This window comes from Poecile atricapillus, chromosome 2, assembly GCF_030490865.1.
Source record: "Poecile atricapillus isolate bPoeAtr1 chromosome 2, bPoeAtr1.hap1, whole genome shotgun sequence".
Classification (NCBI taxonomy): Eukaryota; Metazoa; Chordata; class Aves; order Passeriformes; family Paridae; genus Poecile; species Poecile atricapillus.
Genome location: NC_081250.1, coordinates 32799247 through 32826479, shown reverse-complemented (window position 1 = coordinate 32826479; position 27233 = coordinate 32799247). Strand labels below are relative to the sequence as shown.

The 27233-nt window shown below is 41.1% G+C and overlaps 1 protein-coding gene across 2 annotated transcripts; it reads left to right on the top strand.

Annotated features, from left to right (window-relative positions):
• The first annotated feature begins 619 nt into the window (after nucleotides 1-619).
• GSDME (gasdermin E) lies at nucleotides 620-27077 on the top strand. Of its 2 annotated transcripts, none has more exons than XM_058833456.1 (11): nucleotides 620-766; nucleotides 2648-2759; nucleotides 5023-5253; nucleotides 6368-6560; nucleotides 14176-14347; nucleotides 15344-15464; nucleotides 20200-20388; nucleotides 22025-22152; nucleotides 22269-22452; nucleotides 23822-23895; nucleotides 25523-27077. In XM_058833456.1, the coding sequence occupies exons 3-11, from the start codon at nucleotides 5043-5045 to the stop codon at nucleotides 25751-25753; spliced, it is 1503 nt and encodes a 500-aa protein (XP_058689439.1). In that variant the 5' UTR covers nucleotides 620-766; nucleotides 2648-2759; nucleotides 5023-5042; the 3' UTR covers nucleotides 25754-27077. The 2 variants fall into 2 exon arrangements, with proteins under 2 accessions (XP_058689439.1, XP_058689438.1); XM_058833455.1 differs by lacking the exon at nucleotides 620-766 and adding an exon at nucleotides 898-1107.
• Nucleotides 27078-27233: the final 156 nt, after the last annotated feature.

Below are 27233 nucleotides of genomic sequence, written 5' to 3'. Positions count from 1 at the left end.
GTGTTAGCCCATTAAGGTCTGGTGATGTGACATTTGTGACTTTACCGACAGCCTCAAATGCCCTCTGTTCAAACCACAAGGGAAGTACCCAACCTGTGACATGGTTCACTCAAAAAAGATTTATTTTATATTTATTATCGTGAGAAAACTACTCTTTGGGTTTCTGCAGACTCATTTGTTTCTCACTGGATCATTCCACTGGCATCATAAACAAACAAGTTTTTTCACTGTGGTCTTTTCAAACAGCTGAGATACTGTGACAGTGCTCAGTATTTCTCACTGCGGTTCACACTGTCCCAGGCTCTACTGACCACACTTCTCATTTTCCACAGTTCAAGGTCCCTGGACTTGACTTGAGAGCTCCCGTTCAGTCCACGGCGGCTTCACAAGGCCCTCAGCGCCAACCCAGAGTCGCAAACTCGCAGCCAAAATCCTGGCAGGGCTGTTGCCTGCAGCGGACTTCGCACTGGCCCCGTGCACTTGCGACCACGGGCCGGGTTTGAGTGGCTGTCACAAAGATACCCTTATCACTCGTGTCACAGAACGTCGCTGTCAGGCAATTACTTGGAGGGAAAGACAGCTGCCACTGTTATCTGCCAGGGTGCAGCCCTACAAAACCGTCTGTCCCAGCCCAGTGGGAATTCTCCAGCGCCCCACTCACAGGGCTGCCCCACACCGCGACCTGCCGCGGGGGGGCCCGTGCCGGGCCACAGCCCCACGCAGAGGAACACCTGCAGCCCTTCGTTCCAGCCCTCACGGCAGGACGGTCAGCGCCCGGAGGGAGCTCGGGCAGAGGGGCGGGATGGCGAGGCCGGCAGAAGCCGCCCCGAGGGTTCGCAGGGCCGCACCCCGGCCCCCGCCCGCTGCCCTGTGCTGGGCGGCGGCTCCGCGCCTCAACATGGCGGAGGCGCCCGGGGCGCGGCTCGCGCTCGGCCCGGGCACCCGGGCGGGGCCTGCGCTCCCCCCGCCGAGCCGCTGCCGGCACGGAGCCCCCGCTGCTGCGGGAGCTGCTCGCTGAGCTTCGCCGGGGCGCGGCGGGCTCGTCACGCCCCGCGGGCGGAGTGCGCCGCATCCCCGGTGGCGGCGGCGGGGAGCGCCGGGAATGCCGTGAGTACGGGAGCGGGCCCGGGGCGGTGGTGCGGCCCGGCCGTGCCCGCCGCCCCCAGCCGCTGCCACTCCGCCCTTCTGCGGAGCATGAGCAGCCGCTGCGGCCTCCGGGCCGCGCCCCGCTGTCCTTCCCGCCCCGGGAGCAGCGGAATGGCCGCGTGGCCGTGCGGTGCTCTCACCGCGGCACGGCGGGGCGATGCTCCCCTGGCCGAGCCGATGCCGGAGAGGCGGGCGGGGCTGCGCACCCAGCGCCGCGACAGCGCGGGGCCTTCCCACAGCGCTCGCACCCCGCAGGACGGCGCCCACGGCCCGGGAAAGGCCCCGCATCTCTCCGGGGTGCCCGAGGCTGCGGCAGCGGTCTGTGGAGGCACGTGCCGCAGAGTCCTCGAGGAACAAATAGAGGGCTTCACCCAGGGCTAAAATCTTTTGGGTGTGTTTTTGGGGACCACGTGTGTTCAAGGACTGTAATGCATTGTGTGGGCAGCATTGCTGGGCTTTGTTTGTGTATTAGCTGTAATGGGTGAGCTTTTTTTTCCTTTTAAAGTTTAATTACCTAGAAAGGAGGTGAAGGTAACTGTAACGTTTTTTAATAAAACTTGTTGCGTGCATGTCGTCATTTCCATGCCCCAGTTCCCTTCCGATGTAGACTCGTACTCCTTTAGCATTCCAAGGCCATTACCTCTCCTACACATGGTTAATGCCTAACAGCTCTTCCAGCACTGAAGCTCCTCTTTGGCCTTCAGGCATTGTGTTTCCTTACAACTTGGATTGTAGGAAGGGGTGTGCTGACATTTGGCAATCCAGTTGTCCTGTGCCCAGTGTGCTGTGTAATCTTATATTATTAAAAAAAAAAAAAAAGAAAAAAAAAAGTGAAAGATACAGAATGTAAGAAATATCAGGTATCTGTTTGGTTTCTTTTATACTGACAGAGGCAAAACCTGAATGCTTATATAATGTTGCTTTGGATTTAATGTCCCACTATACTAAGTTAGGGAGCTACAAAGCAAAGAAGCAGGGTGAGATTTGTTTGTTTAGGTAAACAGTGAAATTGGTTTAATTATCTTCATTTGATCTCATCCTTGCCATTAAATAATCCTCCTGTAGCACAGGTTCAGGCTAATCTTAGATTTTTAAGTAGGCATGGAAGGTACTCCTCCTTCCTGTTCTGCTTTCATGCTTAGCTATCAATCTGCAAGAGTGAATTCACTCTGGCAGGCATTTCCTACCAGCATGATACCTTCCCTTTTGTTTCTGTCAAACTAAGCGCAGCTCTATTAAAATTTCCAGAGGAAGAAGCTCCCAAGACAGAGTTTTCTTAATGCTGAGTCTCTAACCACTCCATGTCCATTTGGTCAGGATGCTGTTGAGCCTTGTGGCTGTATTAACTCCTTGATATTGGCTAGGGGCATAATTGCTCTGTGGCTTTGTTCTAGGAAGTCGTGAAGCAAGGTATTTGGAGGGCATTGTCAAATTAGTGTTAAAGGTGCTATATCCAAAGAGAAATAAGCAGGAATTTGGATAGAATATTCTTCATTTGCAGGTGTACCTGCATCAGCAAAATATGCTCCCTGCAAACACATTACCAGCACAGCAAAGTGTGGGAGACATTGCCATCATTCTGAAGCTGAAAACTGCCCTGTCTCTCCTGCCTGGTGAGTCTTGTTCATCCTCAAAGGCACTCTGTCCTCCTCCCTGCATGTTCCTTTTCCTGTCAAGAGTGGTGATGGCAAGTGAAGGCAAAACACTGTGAATTGGAAGCTGCATTGGTTCCTCTCATGAGATTTAGTGAGTTTGTAAGAATGCCAGATATTAGGACCTGGTTTTGCAATTTGTTTTATGATAAACTAAGAAATTGGTGGGTTTTTTGTTTTTGTTTTTTTTCCCAGAGACCATGCCCATGTGAGCTGGCTATGCAGCAAGGGGATCAGGGTGATTGAGCAGTCATGAAATACTTGAAATATTTCTGTACATGAAGTACAGAAATGTTTGTAGAAGGTTATGCTGGGCAAAAGCAGCTAATACAGGCAGTGAATTTTCTTGGTGATCCCCTACATAACAAATCAGTCATCTGTCTGTTTGCAAAATATAGACTACTGCAAAAGAAGTCCTGTGGATAAAAGAAACTAGTCTTGGTTTGAAGTTTTGAGTTTTGTTGTTTGGTTTTTTTTCTGCTGCAGTGGATCTGCATTGCTTTATTCTGTTAAAAGTGTTCTCACTAAGATTAAAACCAGGGAAATTAAGGAGGAGACATAAAAGAATGCAAAAAATCAGTCTGAGTTCAGTTTAGGAAAGGGTCAGAGAACAAGGAAGTCAGTGGAAATATTCCTAGTGCCCACAGCTGAGGTGGTGCTGCAGGGTTTGCTGCAGCTGCAGTTAGTGAAAGCCCCAGAAGACTCTTCAGTAAAATCTTATGTGACTTTGACACATAGACATTGCTCAAATCCTTTTGATGCAGGTGTTGTTGGAAAACACCCTTTATTTGTTACGCAGACTAGGCTGTAGAGGATTCATGAGGAGGTAAATACCTCCTCATGAATTGTTAAATATTGTGTGGAATATCTGAAACGGAATTTGGGAAAAACTAATGAAAAGGTAAGTTTGCATCTGCAAAAAGGCTTTTTTTCCCTAATACAGAAATACGGAGCCTGTGGTCCAAGCACTAATAATCTCTATTCAGGTTTCCATTTTCTGTCAATAATCCTGAGTGCTCACTGCAATATTGGTTTTTGTTTGAAGTCTGTGCTATCTTACTCTGGCCTGTGTTTGTAAATGATGGATCTAAAATCTGTGTGGAGCAAGACAGGTAATTAATTGTGAAAGTGTGGATATCCAGCTGAGATGTCTTATGATCTTAGCTGAACTTTCCAATCATTGTCAGCTGAGGGACTTAAAGGAATGCTGCTGGATTAAATAAAAACAAACAACTGATTAAATTCTGGAGGTATCGTTAGCTCAGATAACACAGAGTTGAAAAACTAGAAAGATTAGATTCTTCAAAAAGCTCAAATATTGATTTATTAGAATTGTGTGTTTAGCACCTGTGAATGGTCATTTTTACTATTTCTTCTGTTACTTTAGCCAGTCTCCCTTACTGGAAAATGTTCCTTGTAAATACAGTAAAATACATTCCTGGGGATAAGAAAAACCTTACATGATAAGAGATACTGGTAACTTTTAATTAAAATCATTACAAAACCACAGTAAGATAATGTATGTAATTGTGCAGAGGATATCAGTAACAGTTGTGAATAATGGTTGCAAATAATGTATGTTCAATTTAGGTGTAGTTATGCAAATGAAAAATAGAAAATTGGAAAGCATTGAAGATAAAATGAGTTCATAAATAAAAAAAAAGAATTGGAACTTTCCAGGGGTGTAGTGCAGAAAGAAAACTTAGTAACAAAGATGCCACGTATTTGTAGCATTTTTATGGAACAGTTGTTATTGTCCCTCCATGTGTTTACTCCCTATTAAAAAGATAATTTGTGTGAGTAATAGCTAATTGCCTTATGTGGAGTAAGTTTTATGTTAGTAATAAAAGAAGGATCCTGTAGGGAGGCAGAAATCCTCTGCCATTGCCTGAGTGCTCTCCTCATCGCAGTTCGTCTCTACAGGGTGTTCATTAGTAGATGCTTTTTCATAGAATTTCAGGTAAGCTGTCTAAATTTTTCCTCCCTAACAGATTAATAGCCTGTGAATGTTCCTTTTAACTAGAATTCTTGTATTAGTTACTGAGAAAACTTACACTGGGACAAGTGATTTGAACTCCTTCCCAGCTCTGAGTAGAGAAGATAGGGTGAGAACACTACGGTGTTCCTTCGCTGATACCAGTTCTGTGAAGAACTTCTTAAAATGATAATGTAAATATTTATACTTTCCAACTGTAGTTGTTTGAAAATAAATGTATTCTTTCAGGCTTTAATTGATTCCCTACAATGTTTGCAAAAGCAACGAAGAATTTTGTGAGAGAAACTGGCAGTGGAGGTGATTTGATCCCTGTCTCCCACCTGAATGCCTCAGACAAACTGCAGCTTTTGAGCTTAGTTACGAAGAGGAGGAAATTCTGGTGCTGGCAGAAACCCAAGTATCATTTCTTGACAGTCACCCTGAGTGATGTGCTTACTGAAGACAAACCAATAAAACCAGGTAAATCCATACTCGGGCAGCACTATTAGTGCAGATAAAAACAGTACAATCCCTAATCTGTTTTGTTATTATTCTCAATTAGTTATTAGAGGGTTCCTTTCAGAGGAGTGCTCTGAAGGAATCCTCCATCAATGGGAATGAGATGAACGGGTCTTTTCTCACTTGTCCATTTATGTAACTAAAACTGGTAGTAATAAAAGTTGGTTAAAAAAAGAAGAAAGTTTTGCCTGAGTAGTGTATTGAGTGCTGAAGGTTGTCAGGCTGTTCAGTCGTACCGTTTAATAACAATGCTGTCTGCAACCACAGGAATATCCCTAGAATATTATAGGGGGTTGTATGTGATAGTATTGTGAAACTGTACTATGCTCCAGGTCAAAAGCAGTGAATAAAAAATGTCTTGTTGGAGTTAATAGCCCAGGGAATGCTTCCAGGCCAGGCCAAGTGAATTTCACCACCCATTCTGTTTGTCTTGCATTGCACAGACTGGTAAAAAAGGTTGATCCTTGTAGTTTTTCTTCATCCAACTATAACAGTCCCAGCCATGTTTTAAGATTAATGAGGTGCAATCCCATATTTCTGGACATGTCACAATTCCCTATAGGAAAATAGATAATTCCCTAACCTAAGATGTTAATTATAGCTGGCTTGGAAAATTAACTGATTCTGAGTCAGTTCTGTGGGTTTTAGGTATATAAAATTCAGAATTATTTTAAACCAGTTAGATTTTTCTATTAGTTTTGGGACAGGTGTGTGATGGGACATGTCAAAATACTAGCACTATTGTACAAGCAGGTCTGTTTTGTAGTTTTCTTTGTAGCTGAAATAACTTTCAATCATTCTTTGTAAATATTTTATAGTGTCTGAGTTCAGCACTTCAGTCACCTTATATTTTCCTAAAATGGCAAAATGCAAAAGGTAGTAGAGCAAAGATGATGAAAATATGAAGAGAGAAGATGCAAGAGTTGTAGAGATGCAAATTTTATTATTTACCTCTTCATACTGTTCCTTGCCTTCATTAACTTCTCATATTTTCTTATAAGTATCTCTTCCTCCAATCACTTAAGGATGGTTTCAGCACTTCTCTTCACAGAAATTACTGTTATTGCTTTCCTAGTTATTGTGGAGTCTGACTTTGCAAAATATATGGGGAAGTTTGAAGATTTTGTTCAAGGAAGTATTGAAGCATCATTTGTGAAAGTCAGCTTGGGAGCTGGGGGGAAGGGCTACGTGGAAAACCAGTCCTCATTTGGAAACCTGAGGAAGCAGGAGATTGACTTGCAGCAGCTTATGAAAGATGTCAAGGACAGGTATGTTTCTAATGTGGGTATTGTAGTGGCCAGGAGAGATTACTGAGCTGAAAACACTTGGGGCTGCAGTCACAGACCAATTGATTTGTAGTGTTGCCACAGTTTGAAAATTATTTTTATGTTAAGTTTGCATATTCATGATAAATCATATATACAAAAATTAAATTTTCCATATTTTTAAATTTTCTTAGTCATACTTTTCCCTTCCTTGTTTTAAAAACATTTCTGTAATTTCATTTTATGTATTTGCATGAATTACCACCTGGGACAAGAGCCAAATCCTCCCTTCTTTGGGGGACTCTACTGAGGTAACAATCTGGAAAAAAAAAAAAAAAGAGAATTAGTTCTCTGTATTACTGGGGCATTGAATATGGAAATTGCATTCAGAACTGCTAATGTTCTTGTAAGCAGGCTTTGTAATTTTGTGTGTGTGAGTGACCATGCCAGAAAATGGGATTATTTGAAGTTAAAGTAATAGCAAAGGTGAGCAAGCCTAGTCAAGGCATATTCTCCTAGCTGAGGAAAATACAGATCTATTACTTCCTGTTATGCACTATTAACTGAGGGGAAACATATTCTTTATTTTACAAGATATGCAGTGCTTCCTCACTTCCTGTCCTACTCTGAAGTCAGATCTCTTTAATGTTGCAATGAGAGTGGCATGGACCAAAGCCTATTTGGCAACCAGCTGACCCATCGGGGTCTATTCTGTATTGCAGGTCGTGACTCGTGGGAGATGAGGGTGCTTCATTTGTGACAGCATTGTACTCTAGATCTGTAGCAGGGGCTGTAATGAATTTAAATAGCCTTTGCTGATGCTCTGAAGATAAAGATGATAGGTTTTTGCTATCAGTGCAGAAGTTGTCAGAAGCATTGTAAATTTGCTTTAGATACACTGATGTTCTAGAAATAATCAATTCTCCATTTTCATGGGAACAAATGGCTGATGTTCTTTTTACTGTGAGCATTCACAAGTCAACAAATTTGTTCTAATAAGGCTTCTTGCTCTCTGTGTACTGAGTGCCTTATTAAAAGCAGAAAATACTGTGCTAAATGTGTGTTCCAAGCCTGTAAAATTAATCTAGTATCAGGAAAATAGTGTCAGTCAAGATTTAGAGTCTTTTTTCTAGCACTAGATAGAATCTTATGGAGAAACAAACTAGAGTAACTTTGATTTAGGATCAGTAAGCTTTTACTTGAAGTTACCTAGTCCATTCACATAAAAAAGAATTCCCCCCCCCCCCCCCCCCCAGCAAATCTGCAGGTCTTGGAGTTACAATCCTTTATGTAACTAAATACTCAGAAATATGTTACTTTCTTTTGAGTGTCGAAAATCAGTAGCTCTACACTGATCTCTGTGTAACTGTAACTGAAGCTGATGTGTGTGCCACTTTATGCGAGTCACTAGATCTTAGTTCATAAAATAGATGCTCATAGCTTATTAAAGCTTATGATGCACAGTGAATAATTGAAACCAAGTCAGTCTGCCTTCTGCCGGGTCACTGAAAATGATGAGGATAGCAGAATTTTTATTTTTTTTCTCCAGTATAATGCAGAGGCTCACTGGAAATTGTTGGCAATGCCTTCTAGATGAAATTCGACTTATTCGTTCATAAATATTCTATGATTTATGATTGATTGTGTCCAAGCTTCAAGCTTTCATCTTGTTGAGTATACATGAGTATTATGTGGAGTGCTGATGGCTAAAAGTTAGTGATTTTTGGATGCAAAGCATTGCAGTACTTATAAGAACATGTTTACCTGTCAAGCCTTGTGAAATGCAAGGCAGCAAGCTGTTCTTGATGTCATTTAATGACATGTAGTGTTTGTGCTTGTTTGATCAATCCCCACTTCATTTATTATTTCTACATATATAACCTAATTAAGTTGCATTTTTAAAGTTTTCTTGTATTAGGCTGATTAAGTCGAAGTTGTAGATTAGTAGCAGTCAACTCAAAAAAGTCAAAGCTGATGTGCCTTTTAAAATAAATCATGTGACTCTTCAGAGTTGAGCAAGCTGAAGGTGTTCAGTGGCAGCAAATCGGTTTCCTGTCACTTCTCAGGCGAACCTTCTGAAGGAGAATCCTACTGTTCTTTTAATTAGATTCCAGGTGCTGCATTGAAGAAGGGTGACAGCTGAAGGATGTGGGATGAGATGCTTCCTGGTTTGCAGAAGCAGCGACATTGTAAATGCAGAACTACTTATTAACATAATATGCTAAAATATAGTTAAACGATAGTTTTAGCTACACAAACTTGGCATATTTCCCTTTATGTTATTTCGATTTTGTATTACATAGTGCTTGCTATTTCACAGAGCATGTAACATAGTGATACATACATGATTTGGGGCAGAGTCCTGTGCCTTTAGCTCACTTGGATTCCTATGGATTTAAGAGTATATTCTATCTTCTATTTTATGGCTTTCAGTACTCTCTGCCATAAGGTCCTCTTAGAGAAGTTCAAGTATGGGCTGGATGAGCCACTTTTCAGTGGTGCCCAGAGACAGAGCAGAAAGCAATAGGCACAATCTGAGACGCAGGAGACACAATCTGAACATCAGGAAACTTTTTCACTGTGAGGGTGACTGAGCTCAGGTTGCCTGAGGAGGCTGTGGAGTTCCCCACCTTGGAGACATAATCCTAGGCAGACTGCTCTGGGTGGCCCTGCTGAAGCAAGGAGGACCAGATGACTGTCCAACCCTAACTGTTCTATCTTCTTCCCTCCAGTAAAAAGGATTATGAGGTTGTTATAGTTTCTGTACTTTTCATATATTAACAAATTTGCTTGGTTTTTTTTTACCATTTCACTAAAAGTCATGGAGGGTGATTGAAAGAGAGATTCTGAGAGGACAGTGATAGCAGTCAGTCAGTTCACATCAGCTGCAGAAAAAAATTGCTTGTCACACTTCATTTTGTGTGAATGATCCCTAACTCTATGATTAGCATATTAGGAAAAGAGTTGTGTTTTTAGCAGCACACTTGGGCATGGCTGAAAGATACTTTCCTACTGTTGCATATTGCACTTTAGTTGAATTAATAAAACTGCGTATTATTGCCCATACTGAGACAAAAATAAATGTCTAATCTTAATCTAAGTACAGTGGAAATTCAGACAGTTTTGTGATTTATTGTTTAAAACTCCCTGAGCATTTATAAGCATGATGAGAAAACCATTCAGTTTTCTACCTAAGCTGCTACATGAGGTAATACAAAGTCAGAAAATGTTGTGAGACAGGATTGAATAAAAGCAATTGTGTGTGCCTGTGATTTAAAAAATAAGGAGCATGTCAAATAGAAAATAGAAAAGCTACCTGTCACTTGCAATCTTAGAAGTCTCTGGTATTCTTAGGGAAGATCTTCTGTGAAGTACGTGTCAGGTTATCCTGTAGGGAAAATAGTAAAATGCGATCAATAAGCTGACTGTTGCAGATGCTGTGTTCTGTAAGAAATAGGTCAGAGAGGTTATATTTGAAATGGATAACAAAAGAAATATGCATCTGTGCTTGGTGAAAAATGGCAGAGTGAGGTCTGGTAGATTTTACTGTCTGACAGTCATCTAGAGATCTCTATTAAAGCAGGAAAAAAGCTGGGTGAAGGCTCTCACTTGCAACAAGGAGTATTTGTATGGAAGACATCAGACTGTTGCACATTATAAATGAAGTGGAGAAGAGGCTGTGAGGCTGCCTGCATCTCTGCTGCTGGGATTGGAGATATATTGAGGTGACATTGCCCAGTACAGGAATGAAAAGGTTTTTTACCTGTAAGTAGTTTGGACCAGTGAAAATTTGTGCAGACAGGCAGCAGTGCTGATTTCAATGTGAGAATGGAGAGTACTCACAGCAATACCCATTCTTCTTGGTATTTGTAGGAAATTGACAGGCACCTTGCTTTGAGGATTTGTGGGTGGGTTACTGAGATGGTTAGACAGGATTTGATGGAAAAATAGTCCTATGTCCTCTCCTTTGTGGGAAATTAGGTCAAATTCCTTGCCTAAAGAAAAGACCCTGAGTCTCAGCAGTGGGGTTTAGAGCAGGCTTGTGTTCTCTACTTCAATTGTGAGAGCCTGTTATGCTGCCAGGTGTTGTCTGTTTTTTCTGGTCTTTATTTGGTTTCTGCCTTTCTCTTCTTTTCTGACTCTAGTCTGCAGCAAATTGCCTTTGTGCCTCTATTGTCTACTGCTTTCCTAGTGCAAGAAGAAAAATACTGAATGAAGGTGAAAGTCTTTGCATTACAGGAGAGTAAAAGTGTTTAATCTAGTTAAATGTGGAGTCATTTAAACTCCAAGAAATTATTTTACATACATGTTTGACCCATAAAGCTTCCAGCATAGTAAATCATTGACCTCAGGAAGGTTGTTTAAGCAGAACAAACAATCAAGCAAAACCCCATATTTTTTATCTTTTAAATAATTTTTATTTATACAGGCTTATACTCTGTGTGTTGATAATGGGACTTGGCAAGCCAACATCTCATTATATTTCCTATGGTGTTATTTTTGAGTGCCTCAACTCAGCTCCTTGGGGTAGGATAGGTAATGGTGATGTAGTACAAATGGCACAGGGTTGGTGGGGGCTTTTGTACAGTACAGACTGAAAGAGATGGTAAGAGCCATGGTTGTAGAGCAAAAATAAAAGCTCTGAGACATGACCTGTAAAATAAAAAAAATGCAATGGAATTCATGTGCCTTGCATGCATGTATTCTCAGGGATTTAATTTGGCCATCTTACATTATTCAGACATTTTCTTATATGTAGTGTTATGCTGGCAAGTAAGTTCAGTTCTTGCAAAAATACAGTCATAGACTCAGTGGCCATTGCCCTGCAATACTTGAAGTGCTGCTCTGACTATCAAACTTTAACCCTGTTGTGGTTTGCTCTTGATGACTGTTTTCAATGCTAATTTAGATAAGCTGGGTACTTTCCTCATGTCATCTGCTGTTTGAGTTGCTGAGGAGAGCAGAATATTTTGCCTTCAACAGGCAAAATTATTATTGCCCCAGTAATCAGCCATGATGTGCCCACATGCAGCCCTAGAGTTCTGTTTTATGATAGAAAGTTCAGTACCAGAAGTCTAGAAGAGAGCACTTAGCTGTGCTATCCTGGAAGAAAAGGTTTCTGTAGCTGTGGGTAAGGCTCTGTGTTTGAACTGGAGCTCACTAAACTTACTGAGTTTAGAGAGGAGAACATTTCTGATGGCTTTACAATGGAAAAATTGTAAAGTGACTTGCCACTGAAGTGATTTGACCCTTGGGGCTGTGGCAGTGGCTGTCTCTGGCACACATTCAGCTCCATGCAGGGGATCCCAGGTCGCCTCTGGGCGCTGCCTGGGGAGTGCTGCTGCAGCAGGTAGCTCTGTGTCCCTGTGTGTCAATGTCACTCCACAGCCCTCAGTGCTGCAGCAGCTCCTCCAGCCTTGCCTCCAGGATTTGTTCACTGCCCTTCTCTGCAACTTAATGATGTCTTCTGACACTTCTGCTCTGCCACTCTGCTGCTACTTCTGCATCTGGACCTCAAAGCCAGGAGCGTGACAGGGTCTGAGCCAGTCCCACCTCGGGCAAAATACTGTACAAGCAGATGGAAGATAAGGTCTCTTGAATTATTTTGGTAATTCATTTGCATAGAATTAGGTCATATTCTGTATGCTTCTTCAATTAACACTTACTCAGAAATGGCAAATCTTTATTTAGTAGGTATTTTTCTACCTTTGGTGGTTGGAGAGGGATTTTTCCTCTAAATTTTGGGGAGATTGAGAAAGTTTGCCATCCTCTTAGAGTCAAAAAATACACATGAAAGCAAATGACAAATTGCTTTTGTGCTTCTTCATTGTATTTGTCTCCCTATGGCTCCCTAGGTCGAATGTTAAAACTGCACGTACTTAGTACGTTAATTTGTAGTTTCAAGATGTGTAACATACCACTTTAGAAACATAAATAATTATTGTGAAGTATATGATAGGCTTGATAGACTGTAACTAATGACTCTGGTTCAGAACAGTGATGTTTGTGGTAGCTTGACATTTCTTCAATATTTGCTTAATCCAAAGGTTCATTGCATTCCAAGCATAAAGCATGACTTTGCACCAAAAGAAAAAAAGTTCTATTAATAATATCAGGAATGTTTGGGGATGCTTTTCTAGTGGCTGCTGCATTGCTTCAGAGGTATTTTGTTTCCCTTGTCTAAACAATCAACTTTAAGGTTTTCAGACAGTTCATTCCAACTGATTGAACTTTCATATAAGCATGTAACTCTCCAAAGATCAAAAATTGCCCGAGGATATTTTTAATTCAATAAAAACCCCAGCTGACTTCAGACTTACACAGACTGAATAAATTCAAAACTCCAGACTCTAATAAATCTAAAACTTTTTAATTAAAAGTGGAGATATCTTGATTTAAATGAATTGGAGTCAGACATGTCTTTCTGTCACATTTTTGGGAAATTGCCATTTAGCTCCATGAATAGCCATTTACAATAAAAGGGAGGAGAAAAGACCGAATAATTTGAGTGAGGTATAGCAATCCTTTAATATTCCAACAGTTTTGCTAGATTACCTGTTCATAAAAAATATAGCATCTCATCTGAGGACCTCCAGTGAATATTTTGCAGAAGTATAATATAATTGACAAATTTTAATCAATTAAATACAATTAAGAAGTTGCTTTAACTTATACCAGAAAGTCTTTTAACATCTCAAAAGACAAGGTACTGGATTTTGTAACATTTTCTTAGAAAATAAACCTCCTGTATTGTTTCTGGGAGTTCAGTTTCTGTCTTCTGCTCATTTTAAGAAGAACCTAATGTTAGAATTATTTCCAGTGGAATTTAAACAGATGCTGAATTATGCTGTGGAGTACGGATGGTTTATTAAGTTGGTGCCTGGGCTAAAGTTTTGAGGTCCTCCCCATAGTTAGTTTTCCTTTTGGCTGTGACAGTCCTGGTCACCAATCTTAAATTTTGAGTCTTTATCAATGAATAACACAGGACTTTGAAGCAGGTGGGTTTCTTTCAGTAATCCCCAGTCTCAAAATCAATGAAATCTGTATTTTCTCACTCAGCCCTTTGAAGTACTTGGTCAGTGCTGATCCCACTCAGCCTGCTGGGGATTTAAGTGAGCAATGAAACAGATCTGTAGCAATCAGTGAGGGTTGACACTGAGGCATTGCTGTCTTTGTGTCCCCCAGCCAGCGCCCCCTGCCATGGCCATAGTAATGTCAGTGCAAGCTCACAGTAGGAGAGGATTGCATCCAGTGTCCAAGAGCCTGACTGGTTGGTTTTGTATTACTCAGGAAGCTTAAAGTTGCCTTTAATTCCCTCTTGCTTTTTTCTTTGCTTAGAAAGGGTCTGGACAGCTTCCATTTTTGCTCAGGGAAATCAAGAGTCAAGTAGGGAATCGAGAATTCAATATGTATGTGAGGACTTACTGTGGAATACAGATATTTACTGCTGCCAAATAACAAAAGAGGACATCATAATTTTGAGTAGGCTGCTCATACAGAAACCATTGCCATTTTTACAATAAAAGCTTCTTCAAGCAATTAAGAAAATATGGTTGGTTGTGGGTTTGGTTTTTTTATCACAATTATAGTATTGTTAATGGTGTATTTTCTTTTTCAGGACAATAGATCTAAGCAATAGTTTACTGCAACAAGTAATAGAAAGAAAACGTGAAGTGCTGTGCATCTTGAGAGAAAAGATAATCACAACTCAGAGGTGTACGATATCCGAACATATCCAGACAGAAGAAAAAGTCAGCGGTGTGATGGGATGCACTGCAAAAACTGTAAAGGTAAAAGTTACTAAAAGTCAGCAAGGAGCAGAACACTTGCACATTATCAGGGAAGAAATGATTTCCCCAAATGAGGTTCAGAGTATTTTTCATGCTTTCTTAATGTGCTGAACAAACTGCAGTGTTTGGTTTTGAAAATTCTGTATGGTAAAATGCTTTTTCCATTGCTTTTCTGGCAAAAGATGCCGTATTTTTGTATGAGCCTGGAAAGTAGTTTCCATCAATACTATCAAATTGTGATTCCATTTCTCTGTAGATTCCTGCCTACAGCAGAACATGAAGCAAACCTAAAACAATTCATTGCAAGTTGAATAGCAAAATACATTTCTGAATCAAATTTATTTGAAAAGCCAAGTAATCGTTCATCACAAATGGTTGCAGTGTCTACTGAGTTCACATATTTATTGGGAAACTATTTGTTTTTGATCATGGGAGTAGAGATTAACTGAGAGATTATGAGGCTATCTGAAAAATTGCCTATGAATTGAGAAGGAATTAGCAAAGTCGAAACATGCTCATTCATTGCAAGTTTTGGTTTCTTTTAAAAATGAGATGAATCACTTCTGTGTAGAGTGTGCCTCCAGTTGCAGTAATCCATGAGTTGCAGTATTACAACTCTCTTTGCAAGTGCCACCTTCCTGGTACCAGCCTCCAGCTGGCAAAAGAAATGTCACAGTAGACTTGGGCAAGGCAGGACACTGAAGTGGGTGCCCATTTCCTAGTGACATGGTGCTTCATGTGTAGCAAAGGCTGCACCTGGAGCTCAACTTTGTGCTAGGACAGGGGACCTAAGAGCATGAGAGCTGCTCTTGGCATTGTGTTTCTACCTCACTCTTTATCTAGTTCCTTTCTTAGATGCCAGATGTAATGTGTAACAGTTTGATGAGACATCATGGGGCATAAAGCATATTCTCCCTCCATATTTTTCACCTTAATTACATGTTTAAACTGTGCAGTAGCTGAATCAGATAAATGGTGAATAAATCTGTCTTGTAGGTTTCAGTAAGTGAAAATGGGACTCTGATGAAGGATTCTAGCGTGATCCTTGAAATTCCTCCTGCAACCACTATTGCCTATGGTGTAATTGAACTATTTATAAAGCACAACGGTCAGTTTGGTAAGTGAAAAGCTTGGTTTTTGTGACACACAGTTGAGCTGTGGACAAAGCTGTTTGTCAGACAGTGATTGTTACGTTTCTGTGTGCATGAAGGTGATTATGTTGTGTGGTGTCCTTTGCCTTGATAGTTATTTGTGCTAGAAATGCTGATTTAGTAATTTAAAACTCTGATTTAGTAAAGTGAATGCACTTTACTTTCTTGAATGCACTGTGAACTCAGAATGACTTAGGTTTCAGAGAACCACAGGAGATCATGTAGCTCGACCCTCTGCTCAAGGCAGGGCCAACTTTTGAACTTAGATCAAAGTTCGGAGTTAGATCAGATTGCTCATACCCTTGTCTATTATAAAGTTTTGATTTATCTCCAGAAACATAGATTCCATCACTCCTCTGGACAGTTACCATGTTTGACCACCATGGTGGTGAACTTTTTTTTTTTCCTTAATATCTGCTGTTTATTATATTGCTCTAGGCTATGAATGTGGGGCTTGTACTCAAGAGTCCAAAACTGGACACAGCGCCCTGAATGCACTTTCCCAAACTGAAAATTCAATTCCATCAATCCACCAGCTACACCCTTGTCAGTACAGCCCAGTATGTAGCAAACTTCAATAACTGCAAGGGCTTGTTACTAATCCTCTTGGATTTATTGACCTGGTCTTTTGCTGCAATTTTGCTTCCAGCCAGCTGGCCCTTGGCCTGGGCTATTCCTTTCACCTGTTGCAGAGAGTGACCTGAGTGTAATCACCATCAACCAGGAATGTTTAAACAACAGTCATTAAGAGCAGAATCATACATATAGGACTGGAGTTAAAACTTTTCTAGTTTAGACTTTTGTTTAAAGATTGCCCTCAGAATAGTTGCACGAATGCCCTTGTCATGTTTTCTGGTCATGCTTTACTTATGTCAGGTTGAGTATCTTTCAGGTTAAAAAAACCATCAGAATTGTCTTTGGCTTTGCACAATCACTTGGGTTTTTCTTTCTTGTTTATCCTCATTTAAACTCATGGACCTAAAGGAGATTTCAGGGGATGTTACGCAAAGAGGAATAAAATCAAATAGTAGAGCTGGAAGTTGGGAAGGACTGATGTGGAGAGGAACAGGAGATACATTGAAGAAATAATTGGAGTACAGTTGAGATTTCAATCCAGGATGTGCTTTACTTGGATGAGAAATGCAGATTAACTCTCCATCATCCATCTTCCTTCTGATATTAATGAAGTCTGTAGGCTCAGGAATAGAAGTAAATATTATGTAACCTGTAAAAAGTTTCTGAAAAGTGGAATTGCTCTGATGTAGACTGAACACAGATAGTAGCAGAGGATCTTGATGTCATGGTTATAATAGAACTGTAATTCAGAGTAATGAGGTGCAATTAAGGCTGTCTGACTACATAGGTATATAGCTGATAGCCTACTTAGATAATTTCTACATGGAATTATGATGTCCTGCTAGCTAAGAATACATGGGTCTTGTTAATTATCTGTATTTCTCTGCTCTTTTTCTACTTCTGCTTCTTTTTCCACCTTTTTTTTTTCATATTTTAATATTAACATCTTTTTAAGCTTCAAAACTAACACCGTTTGTTTCGTGTTTTATCTTAAACAACCGATGTCATGCCTCTTTTCTTTTTTAATTTGTGCTATTTTCCCTTGCCTGAGTGTCACTGAGAAGGTAAAGGGGAGGAACTGACAACAAAATTAGGGCTTTGCCAGGGAGAGTAAATATGGTGGAGCTTAAACTTCAGTTTATTACTGTCTGAGCAGCAGGGATCAGTGTCTGTTTATGGAAATAGAAATAGCCTTTGAAGTTAAACCCAAGGACTAATGTGGTTCTTTCTTGTGAGACTGAAAGTGGCCAGTAGCAGGTGTAACCTAATGGGATTTTCTTCATAGATAATTACGAAGTAAGATGCATATAAGCTTTTTATTGTTTCTTTTTCTTTGCCACTGCTAGTACCTGAGTTATTCTGTTAGGAAGAATGGTATATAAATTTTCTTTTAAATGTTCTGACTAATGTGACAGGACATATTTGGATATTTTTATAAATAAAGAAATTTAAAAAAAGAAGGGAGATCTAATCCTTTTGTGATCCATTTACCATTGTGCTTTCCTGTAATCATTCTGCTTGATTTCTACAGGCTAATTTTCCACTCCATGTAAAAGCTGTTTCTGCTTAAGGCTTTGCAGTTTTGTGCCTCTAAAGTTGTGCTGAAATGCCTCTTGTTCTTGCTTTACAAAGCAGGGGATATAAAAGCACCCAGCTGATTTGCTTTGTTCGGTTCATTGCTATATGTGTGTGGTTTGCTTTTTCTTAAATGTCTGTAAATCAAACAGTCCCAGTATATCCACTTTTCCTCATAAAGGAGTCTCTTTGATTGTTTTCATTGATCATCTCTGGTTTTCTTGCATTTTTGTTAACATTTCTGAGTAACTAACAAGCTCTAACTGCACTGTTGGAGGTTTGTCATCGATAAATGAAATAGAATTCAATACGGAATTAATTAACAGCCCTCTTAATACAAAATTTTGAGTCCTGTGTTTTCCTGTAAATTGAGTCCTATTACAGGATTTAACAACATCATTTGAAAAGTTTGATTTCCCTTATTAACATAATTTTTCCTCAGGAGGGGAGGCAGTTTATTAGCACAATCTTCCTCCTCAGGGTTCATGTGAAAGCCTTGTTATTTTCAATGACACTAACATGAGTGAGCTGGTCTTGTGGTGCCTCAGCTGCTGTCCAGAGTCTTGTTGCTTTGGGAAGTTCTTAGCTTGTGTTAATTGCTTGCTCCTCTGCAGCTTCTTCTCCTCTGTGAAAGGTTATGCAAACATAAAGGTCTGTCGTCTTTCTTGCTCTATGGCAGAAATTTCTTTGTCTGCTTTTCCTTTGAAAAAGGTTTTTGCTGATGGAGTACTCTCCATGCTTTCTCATCTGCTTTGAATGTCCTTAATTTAGTGAGACAGATGCTTACAACTGCAGAAAGGTTATATTTAGGTTTTATGCCTGGTACATGTGAGCACTGTGCTTGATTAGTTAAATGTCTTTTCCCTTTGCTGTCAGGTATTACTTTACAATTGAGTTTCTCTTGCTAGCCTGTGTTCTCCTCAGACCCATTGCAGAGTGCCTTGGGTACACATTCAAATCTTGCAAAAGAGGATCAGAATATGTATAGGGCTTTGACTGTATTCTGCATCTTTAGGGCACAGCGATGGACACATGAGCACAGAACTTGATACTCCAGATTTCTCAGCATAACTCTTATGAAGGCTCCCTGTTCCTTCCAGGAAGCCCTTAACTTCATCAGGCTGGGGGTATTGGGATGGCAGGATGAGGACACTCCTGTTTGGGTGAGGTTGGCCAGTGCTTGTCATGAAGGTGAGGCAGAAAGAATAACCCAGCCAGGGCATGTTATTTCCTCTGTGAAGTTACTGAAGAGAGACAGAGTGATTATGTTAGGAAACATCCCTGGGTGATGTCCTTTAGAGACTCTCAGGAGTCTCCTGTGTGTGGCTTGGCTGAGAAAGAGGAGTCTGTCAGTGCCTTGACCAACAGAAACTTTGTAAAGGACTCTCAAGAGTTCTTACAAATCTCAGAGAGTACTTTCATGTGTCCTTCATGAGTGGATCCTGTTGCCTGCATTACAGCACGTCTCTTAGTGAGTAGAAAGTTTACAGAGTTGGGAATGGGAGGCTGGAGAGCAGTGCTTTGGAAAGGGACCTGGGGTCCTGGTCGATGGCAAGTTGAACATGATTCAGCAGTGCCCTGGCAGCCAGGAGGGCCAACTCTGCCCTGGGGGGCTTCAGGCCCAGCATTGACAGCCAGGCAAGGGAGGGGATTGTCCTGCTCTGCTCTGAGCTGGGGCAGCCTCACTTCGAGTGCTGGGGGCAGTTTTGGGTGCCACAATGTAAGAAAACTCTTAGAGGGGTACCCAAAGAAGGGCAGCAAAGATGGTGAAGGGCCTCAGTGGGAAGCCATACAAGGAGCAGCTGAGGTCACTTGGTCTGCTCAGCCTGGGGAAGAGGAGACTGAGGGGAGACCTCATTGCAGTTACTGCATCCTCCTGAGGGGAAGAGGAGGGGCAGATGCTGGTCTCTTCTCTGTGGTGACCAGCAACAAGGAATGGTCTGAAGTAGTGTCAGGGGAGGTTTAGGTTGCATACCAGGAAAAGGCTCTTCCCCCAGTGGGTGGTTGGGCATTGGAACAGCTCCCCAGTGAAGTGGTCACAACATCAATCTGACAGAGCTCAAGAAGTGTTTGGACAACACTCTGAGGCACATGGTGTGATTCTTAGGGATGGTGCTGTGCAGGGCCAGGAGTTGGATGTGAAGATCCTTGAGGGCCTCTTCCAACTCAGCATATTTTGTGATTCTGTGAAAACATCAAGAATTCCTACCTGCATCTCCTGTATGCAGCATTCTGGTTTACAGTGTCAGTGGAAAGTTTTCGTGTTGTTTTCTGTCTACATCAACTTAGTTCACAGGAGCTGGTGTCACATTCTGTAGGAGGCAGCTGCACCACAGGTCTTCTGTCTGTACACACTGTACCAAACATCAGGGCTGCAGGAATGCTCAATAATTCACATGCACAGCAGCCACTGGCATTCTCTCCATCTGGAAGAGACAAGACATGGAGAAATGACATGCGAGAACAATAGAAAATACAAGCTATCATCTCATTCAATAATTGCTTGTGTATTTTATTAATTACTGTTTTTGGTTGGATTTCTAATTACAGAGTTCTGTCTGCTAGATGAACAGCAAGGAGGTTTTGAAAAAGAAAGCACAGAAGGCTCAGCTTATCCCCATTCATTTCAATTCAGAGATGCTTCGTTCCTCTATCAGCCAGATGCTGTTGATAATGAGATGTACTCTGGGGCTAAAAACCTCGTTCCCAGTGATGCTTCTATAAGTATATTGAAACAAGGTATTACCAGAAATGCTTTACATGATTATATTACAGTGAATTAAATAACCTGATAGGCAGAAATAATCTGGTACAATAGTAAGTAAGAAATCTCGTTAGTTCATTTCAGTAGCTCTTATCAGGAACTCCTGGGGGAATGCACTGAAAGAATATAACAAATCAGTTTGCAGTAAGTGTATGCACTGGACTCTTTGCCATGAACATTCTGAATCCATCTGTCAAAAATATCATCTTAAAAAGTCAAATGTTTATGGCAGCTCTTTTACATTCTAGATAACCTCTGCAAGTTTAGTGATGATACATAGTTTCATTCAGAAAGGGTCACTGAAAATAGCTTCTCCTGATTTGAAAAATACTCTCAGTAAAACTTTTCAGTTACAGGTTAAGTCTCAAAAACAGGCATCTCCCTTGCCTTCACTTGGCCTCATTATTTTCTGAGAAGCTTTATAACTGAGAAAATCAAAATGTGGTTTAAATGGAAGTTTGTTAATTGGTGTAATGGCCCGGGTACAAGTTTTTATTGTAGGAATGCGGAAAGAAGAGGCAGGAATATTACTGGTGGAATGAAAAAAGGGAAAACCAGTCAAGGCCTCAGAACACACTGTGCTTTTCATCAGTTCTTCGTGGAGTTCTTACAGCTGGTTCTGCTGATGAATATCACCTCTCTTGTCTCTAAGTTTCACCCTTGGTTAATGTCTGTTCAATAAACAATATATAAAAAGCACTTGTGAAAGAATGATATGCCACTATTGTATTTTTTTTTTAGCTTGACATACCTATTTGCTTTTCTTGCTTAAAAGGCTCGGAGATTTCTATAAATAATTCAACCTCTGCTGCCTCTTGGAAAATGAAAAAGCTAAAAAAAATTGTTTTTACTAAAGAATTTGGAAGTACATTTAATTTTATGTTCTTTGTATAGATAAATTCATACAATTGCATCAGATAAACAAAATAGCTGCTTGTGGGTGGACTTATTTTTTTTTCCCAAATGAAGTAATTTTTTAGTTATAAAGGACATCTTTAAACAGATCATGATTCTTGACTGGAGTGACATGAAGGAAAATTTCTTTTAAACAAATTTAAGAACACTTGTGTGCTCACATTTTTGGAATGTGGGAAAAAAACCCATTCCAGCCTTCCAGTTGGCATTATTGATTTGAAAGCTTTAGGTTTTTTTTAGCAAAGTGGTAATTTGATGTCACAAAAGATTTAACTTCAGTATCATAGTTGAATTGTGAGAAAATTAATGCAGAGCACTCCCTTGTACTTAATGAGTATTCTTCATTCTGCCATATAAATGAACATTCTCTGGAGATAACCTTTGAAGTGGGAGACTTAAGATGTAGTTACTTGGTTAACACTGAAGTATTGACTTTGAAAATATTAAAAATACTGTACACCAAAATGTTGATTCTTGGTAGCAGTTCTTGTTTCTTAACGTTTGCATTGAGGTTTCATTGGCTCCTTAGGAAATAAAATCAGATCTGTTCAAGCCTTGCACTTGTGCTGGTGGAAATCAGGATGTTGAGGTGTGGTGATAAATGAGCTTTTGAAACATATAGAAAAATGTTATCTGTTTTGACTGGTATTTGTGTAGAAATACTTAGTTTTATTTTCCACTGCTTTCTTGGGAAAGATCTGTCACGGTTGAAGACCCAGTTCCAGCCCTTTGTGAAGCTTCCGGAAGACAAGCAAAGAGCTTTATATAAAGCCCTTTGTGAACTCTTGCTCCATGAAGAAATGGTGACTGCCCTGGGGGACATGGTAAGATGAAGAACCTTTGGATTGCTTCCTTGAAGTAATTTCAGAATAGCACTAGCATTCTCTTTTGATTGAATTTTTGTCTTTTCAAGAAGTTTTGCTTATTCTTTTGCTTTCAGTTTGATGATATCTGCACAGGAGACAAGCCAGATCTGGAGGAGTTAAAGCTTGAACAGCAAAGAGACCTCCTTGACTTCTTGCAGCTTTCAGGGTGCAGTTTACAGAGTGAGCTGCTGCAGAAATATCAGCCTAAGGATGAAGAACTTTTCTCAGCTGCTCACCTTCTTATCAGTGCTATATCTGGTATGTTGTGAAAAGCCCTTTTTAAAATTTTATTTTCCTTTTAGAAGCTCCCTCCATGTTAAAGCTTTTATGGCTTTCTTTGAGCAGTTGGTGAGCTGCATGAACATAAATTTTTCTGTTCCCTTTTTATGGGTTTGGTATACTATGCTTAGCATTCCTGGCTGTGAATTAAATTCAGCCCTCAGTCACTGACAGATTTTGTGTGTAAATTACACATTCCCCCAAGACTGCTCAACTTTGCTTCTGCTGAGTGTGAGCATTTGCAGTTTGGCAAGCTAATTTCTGTACTTATTATATGCCAGAGTCCTTCCCGCCTAAATGCTGAGAATTACAAATTAGGTGTTGTCTCCTGTGTAACAGCGTGTATTGTTCAAGTGCAAACTAAATTTAGCAAAAATGAGTTTAACAGAGAGACACTGCAATTAGAGGGTTGTGTTGCAGCTGCTGAAACAGGAGATTAAACATAAATGTCAAACAAATGCCATCCTCACAATCTAGTTGCCACCACAGTGTTAATTAAAAGCTACCTGCAAAGTCCAAGACAGACTTCCCCAGATTTTTGTCTTCTCTCTTGTATATAAAGAATTTCCTGACATTAAGATAACGAAGGGAAGTCCAGTGTAAATTGTGGCACTGTGCTGCAAAATGTCAGTGTGCATCCATATATGCACAGGGCCCAGGTGGGGGAGCATAACTCATTTGTGGAGAGAGAAAAGAAATAGAAAACAGAAACCTGCTGATGTGGTAACAATTGTCAGATGCCATTAACAGCAGGGCACAGTTAACTGAGTGTGTTGCATTATTACCTGACTTTGGACATAATTTCTGCTGCTAAAGTCCAGGCATAGGTGTAGCTGGATGTAGATTCAAAAGCTTTTTTATGCCTGTTGCCTGTGGTAAGAATTACGGCCTTTTTGTTACAGAGTTGAAGGGCACCACAGGGATCAGTTAGTCCTTCTCCCAGCCCCAGGACAGTCTCAGCTATGCCATTCCTCTCAAATTGTGCTTTGCAGAAGTTAGCATCTCATACAGATTTTGGGAGCATAGGTTCTTGGTTTATTCAAGGCCTAAGTCATTAATCCAGCCTGCAGACTCGGAGTTAAACACTGAGGAGATACTTAGGGAGGAGGCAAAGATGATGGGGAGGAAACCCCCTTTTCTACAAGTGCCTTTTCTCAAGGACAGAGATAGTCAGACCCTTTGCCCATCTCATTCTATGATGCTGGCAGGAAAGGGGCTGGATCAACTTCTTCCAAAGATCCAGCTGATGAGGACCTGTTAGCTCCCTGACAAAGCTCCTGTTCCAGCAACCAGTTCTGGTGCAGGTTTGTTTTCATTCTCACTTTGCTTGTGAATGTGTCCCTCACAGAGCTGCCTGATGACACTCTTGTCCTACTGCGTGCCTGCTGTGATCTTCAGGTTGTTCCTGTCTTATGTTGTTTGGTGAGTAATGGAGATGGGACCATGTGGGAACTGACAATGGTCAAATAATCTCAAAATAAGAGACTTTTAGACTTCAGGCATTACCTTGAGCCTGTGTGAAACTAAGTCACACAACCTTCTCACTTTGGTCTGAGAAATCATGAGGAATCCAAACAGTCCGTAGAGATGGCAAAGAACCTTTGCAGGTGTTGTTTGGATCCTTGTTTACTTGCAAGAAACAGTCAAGGGATGGTGTTCCCTAATTGTCCAATGATGGTGATGTGTCGGTTTCATGACCAGTTAGAGTTTTATCTTTCGGGCCTTCTCGGAACTGTCTATAAAAGAAGATCGGGAAGAATAAAACTTGCTCTCTTGTGCAACCCTGCTAGAGAGTCTGTGTCATGCTTTTGTTGTTCCTGATATAGTACAACATCACTGTGGCTCGTGGGCACAGCAGCAGGAGTGGCTGTGTCCTCAGCCATGTTCCTCCCCAGTGAAGGAGGAGATGTCAAGCTCCAGTGGGAATTTCAGCTGTAGGCAGTGCTTAGCCAAGGTCAGAGTCAGACTCGACAAGTGAAACACTGCAGGTGGATACCTAACTTCTGAACATTCCTGTATTTGGGAGAATTCTTGGCTTGTGAGCAAAAGAAAATTGTAACTTAAGCTCCAGTTTTATTTTTCTAATAGTCTCACTGTTTTAGTGTCAGTAACAATAATTGCCTCTCCTTGGGAAACAGAAATTTCGCTTTGATAGCAACAGTGCTTGAGCCTTGGCAAACCCTGAAGTCTCAAAACTCTGAGGCCATTTATTGAAACTGCTAAAGGAATGGTGTAGGGCATTAGAGTAATGGAGCACCTCTCCTGTGAGGAAAGAATAAGAGAATTGGATTTGTTCAGCCTTGAGAAGAGAAAGCTTTGGAGTGACCTAATTGCAGCCTCCCAGTACCTGAAGGAAGCTTACAAAAAATACAGAGACCTCTTACGAGAGCATGCAGTGACAGGACAAGGAGGACTGGATTCCAACTGAAGGAGGGTAGGTTTAGATCAGATGCTGGGAAGGAACTCTTTACTATGAGCATGGTGAGACACTGGAACCACTGGAATTTCCCAGACAAGCTGTGGATGCCCCATCCCTGGAAGTGTTCAAGGCCAGGTTGGATAGGGCTTTGAATAACCTGGACTAGTGAAAAGTGGTGGGGGGATTGGAACTGAATGATCTTTTAAGGTCCCTTCCAACCCAAACCATTCTATGATTCTGTGATTTTTTTTAAGCTTTTTTAAAGTCACTTACAAAAACAATAAGAGAATCCTTTAAATATGTAGGGGCAAGGGGAGTTCTTCTGTTTGCTCAGAGTGATAGGTAAGTGTGATGTGCAGTGAGAGTTGAACTCAGGGAATGACACAGTAGGAGAGATGTTTCTCCTTAAAGCGTGCCATAGTTCTTTGCTTTGGCAAAGCATGCTTTGGTTCTTGATCAGTACGTTGTACTTGTCAGGGCTAATAGTAAAGGGAATCTTGACCTTTTGCTGCTGCCTTGTCAGCTCTCCAGTGGTTTTGTATGAAAGAACTGAGCTGTGCGATGGCAGGAACAGCAGTGCTTGGAAAATGTTTTAATGTCTCTGTCTTTTGCTCTCTCTCATGAATACAGCCTAACGTCGCTTCAGCCGATGGCACCGTGGCACTGAGCAGTCCTTTGGTGGCCACTCTTGCTGACAGGGGAAGATTTGAGGTCGTGCAAAGGCTGTTTGCTTCATCAAACATTAATCTGGAAATGAAAGAGTCTTCTGTAAAAGCTGTAACTATGAAAGAACCGAGATTCTTCCCACTTGTTCTTTATGTTGCACTGTATGGATTTTGTGCTTTAGGTGGGAATGTATAGGAGCTGTACTGAGTATGCAGTTTTTGCCCTAGTCTGTTGTTTCTTCTATAGCTCTGTAATTTTGGTGTGTTTGAGATCAGCAGTAAAGCTGTTCTGTTGATACTTAGGGCAGCACAGCCAGGAATTAGGGTGACTAGGGGACTCTGCAGTTTCAGTGGAGAATACATAAATAAGGGATGAAGGCAAGAAATTAAAAAAGAGCCATGGAAGATAAATTGAACATAGCTGCTCTGGTAGGTGTCAGGTCTGCAGGGCAGTGAAAGCTGGATTGCTTGCATTAATATGCACGGGAGAAAACAGCAAAGTACAAACTTCTTTTTGTAAGCAAGCAAACACTGGAAACCCAGGGTTCTGCAATGCAGCAACTGTTTTGCTCCTTTTAGCCTGGGTGTGCAGAATGCCTTCACTCTGGAGCAAGTGCAATGGTGGGCTCTTGGAAAGGTACTCAGATTCATTATTATTTGGCTTTATAGGGATTTATACCTCTGTACAGCATTTTTGTTTTCTGTTATGTCTTTACTCATGTTAGCCAGTTTCAGCTGTTTAAACTGCATTCTGAACTTTGAGGTATGGCAGTGCCTTTTGCTGTGTGCACATGAAAGGTCCCTGCTGCACACCACAAAAATGATAATTTTACCCATATGACATTTTCAGTGCAGATATTTTGCTTGTTTCTTTGACTTACAGCAAAGTATTAGTAAAGCACTGTGTGCTTGAACTATTTTGCCTGGTTGTTCATCATTTTTTTGTAATCATGGATGGAACAGAAATGCAGCAGAGATCACTGTAAATGTGGGTTTGGGAAGATGATGTTCCATGTGGGTGGAGTATCAGTGCTTGCACATGAGATCATGAGATGGCTGAGAGACAAACAAGCAGGCACCTGTGTGGGGGTGATCAGTAACCAGGCCCTGCAGCGTAGCTGGTGGGTAGGAGTTCTGCTCAGTTTCCTACTCTATTCCCACATGGCCTTGAGCAGATTGTCTGAGAAGCCTTTAAAAAGTCACATCAGTTCAGTTTTCCTTGAGGACATGGGCTTTGCAGAAAAGCACCATGGTGCCTTTGCATTCCCTGAGAGCTCAGGATAGCTCTGCACGCTGGGACGTGGGTGTTTCTGCATCTCATCTGTTGAGTGAAGCTGATGGTGTTGCCTGAACTTTGTGCTGGTGTAGAAGATTCTTCAGGAGCTGGAAGCATGGAACTCTGCTTCTGGGAGCAGAGTGTAAGTGGGAAAGTCGTCTTTTGCCTATCACTACTAAAAGTTGCCTCTGTAATGAGTTTACAAAAACCTTCTATTAAATGCTATGTCAAAACAATAGAATAACTTATGCATGTAATTTTCATTGCTTTTCTTTTGGGGACTACATATTTGACAAACAAGTGATTCTAGGCTAGCCTTACATGGAAAATGCTTTTTCAAGCTTAGATGCAGTCTTCCCTAGGAAAGGAGGTGGTAGAACACCCAGAAGGGGCTTCAGAG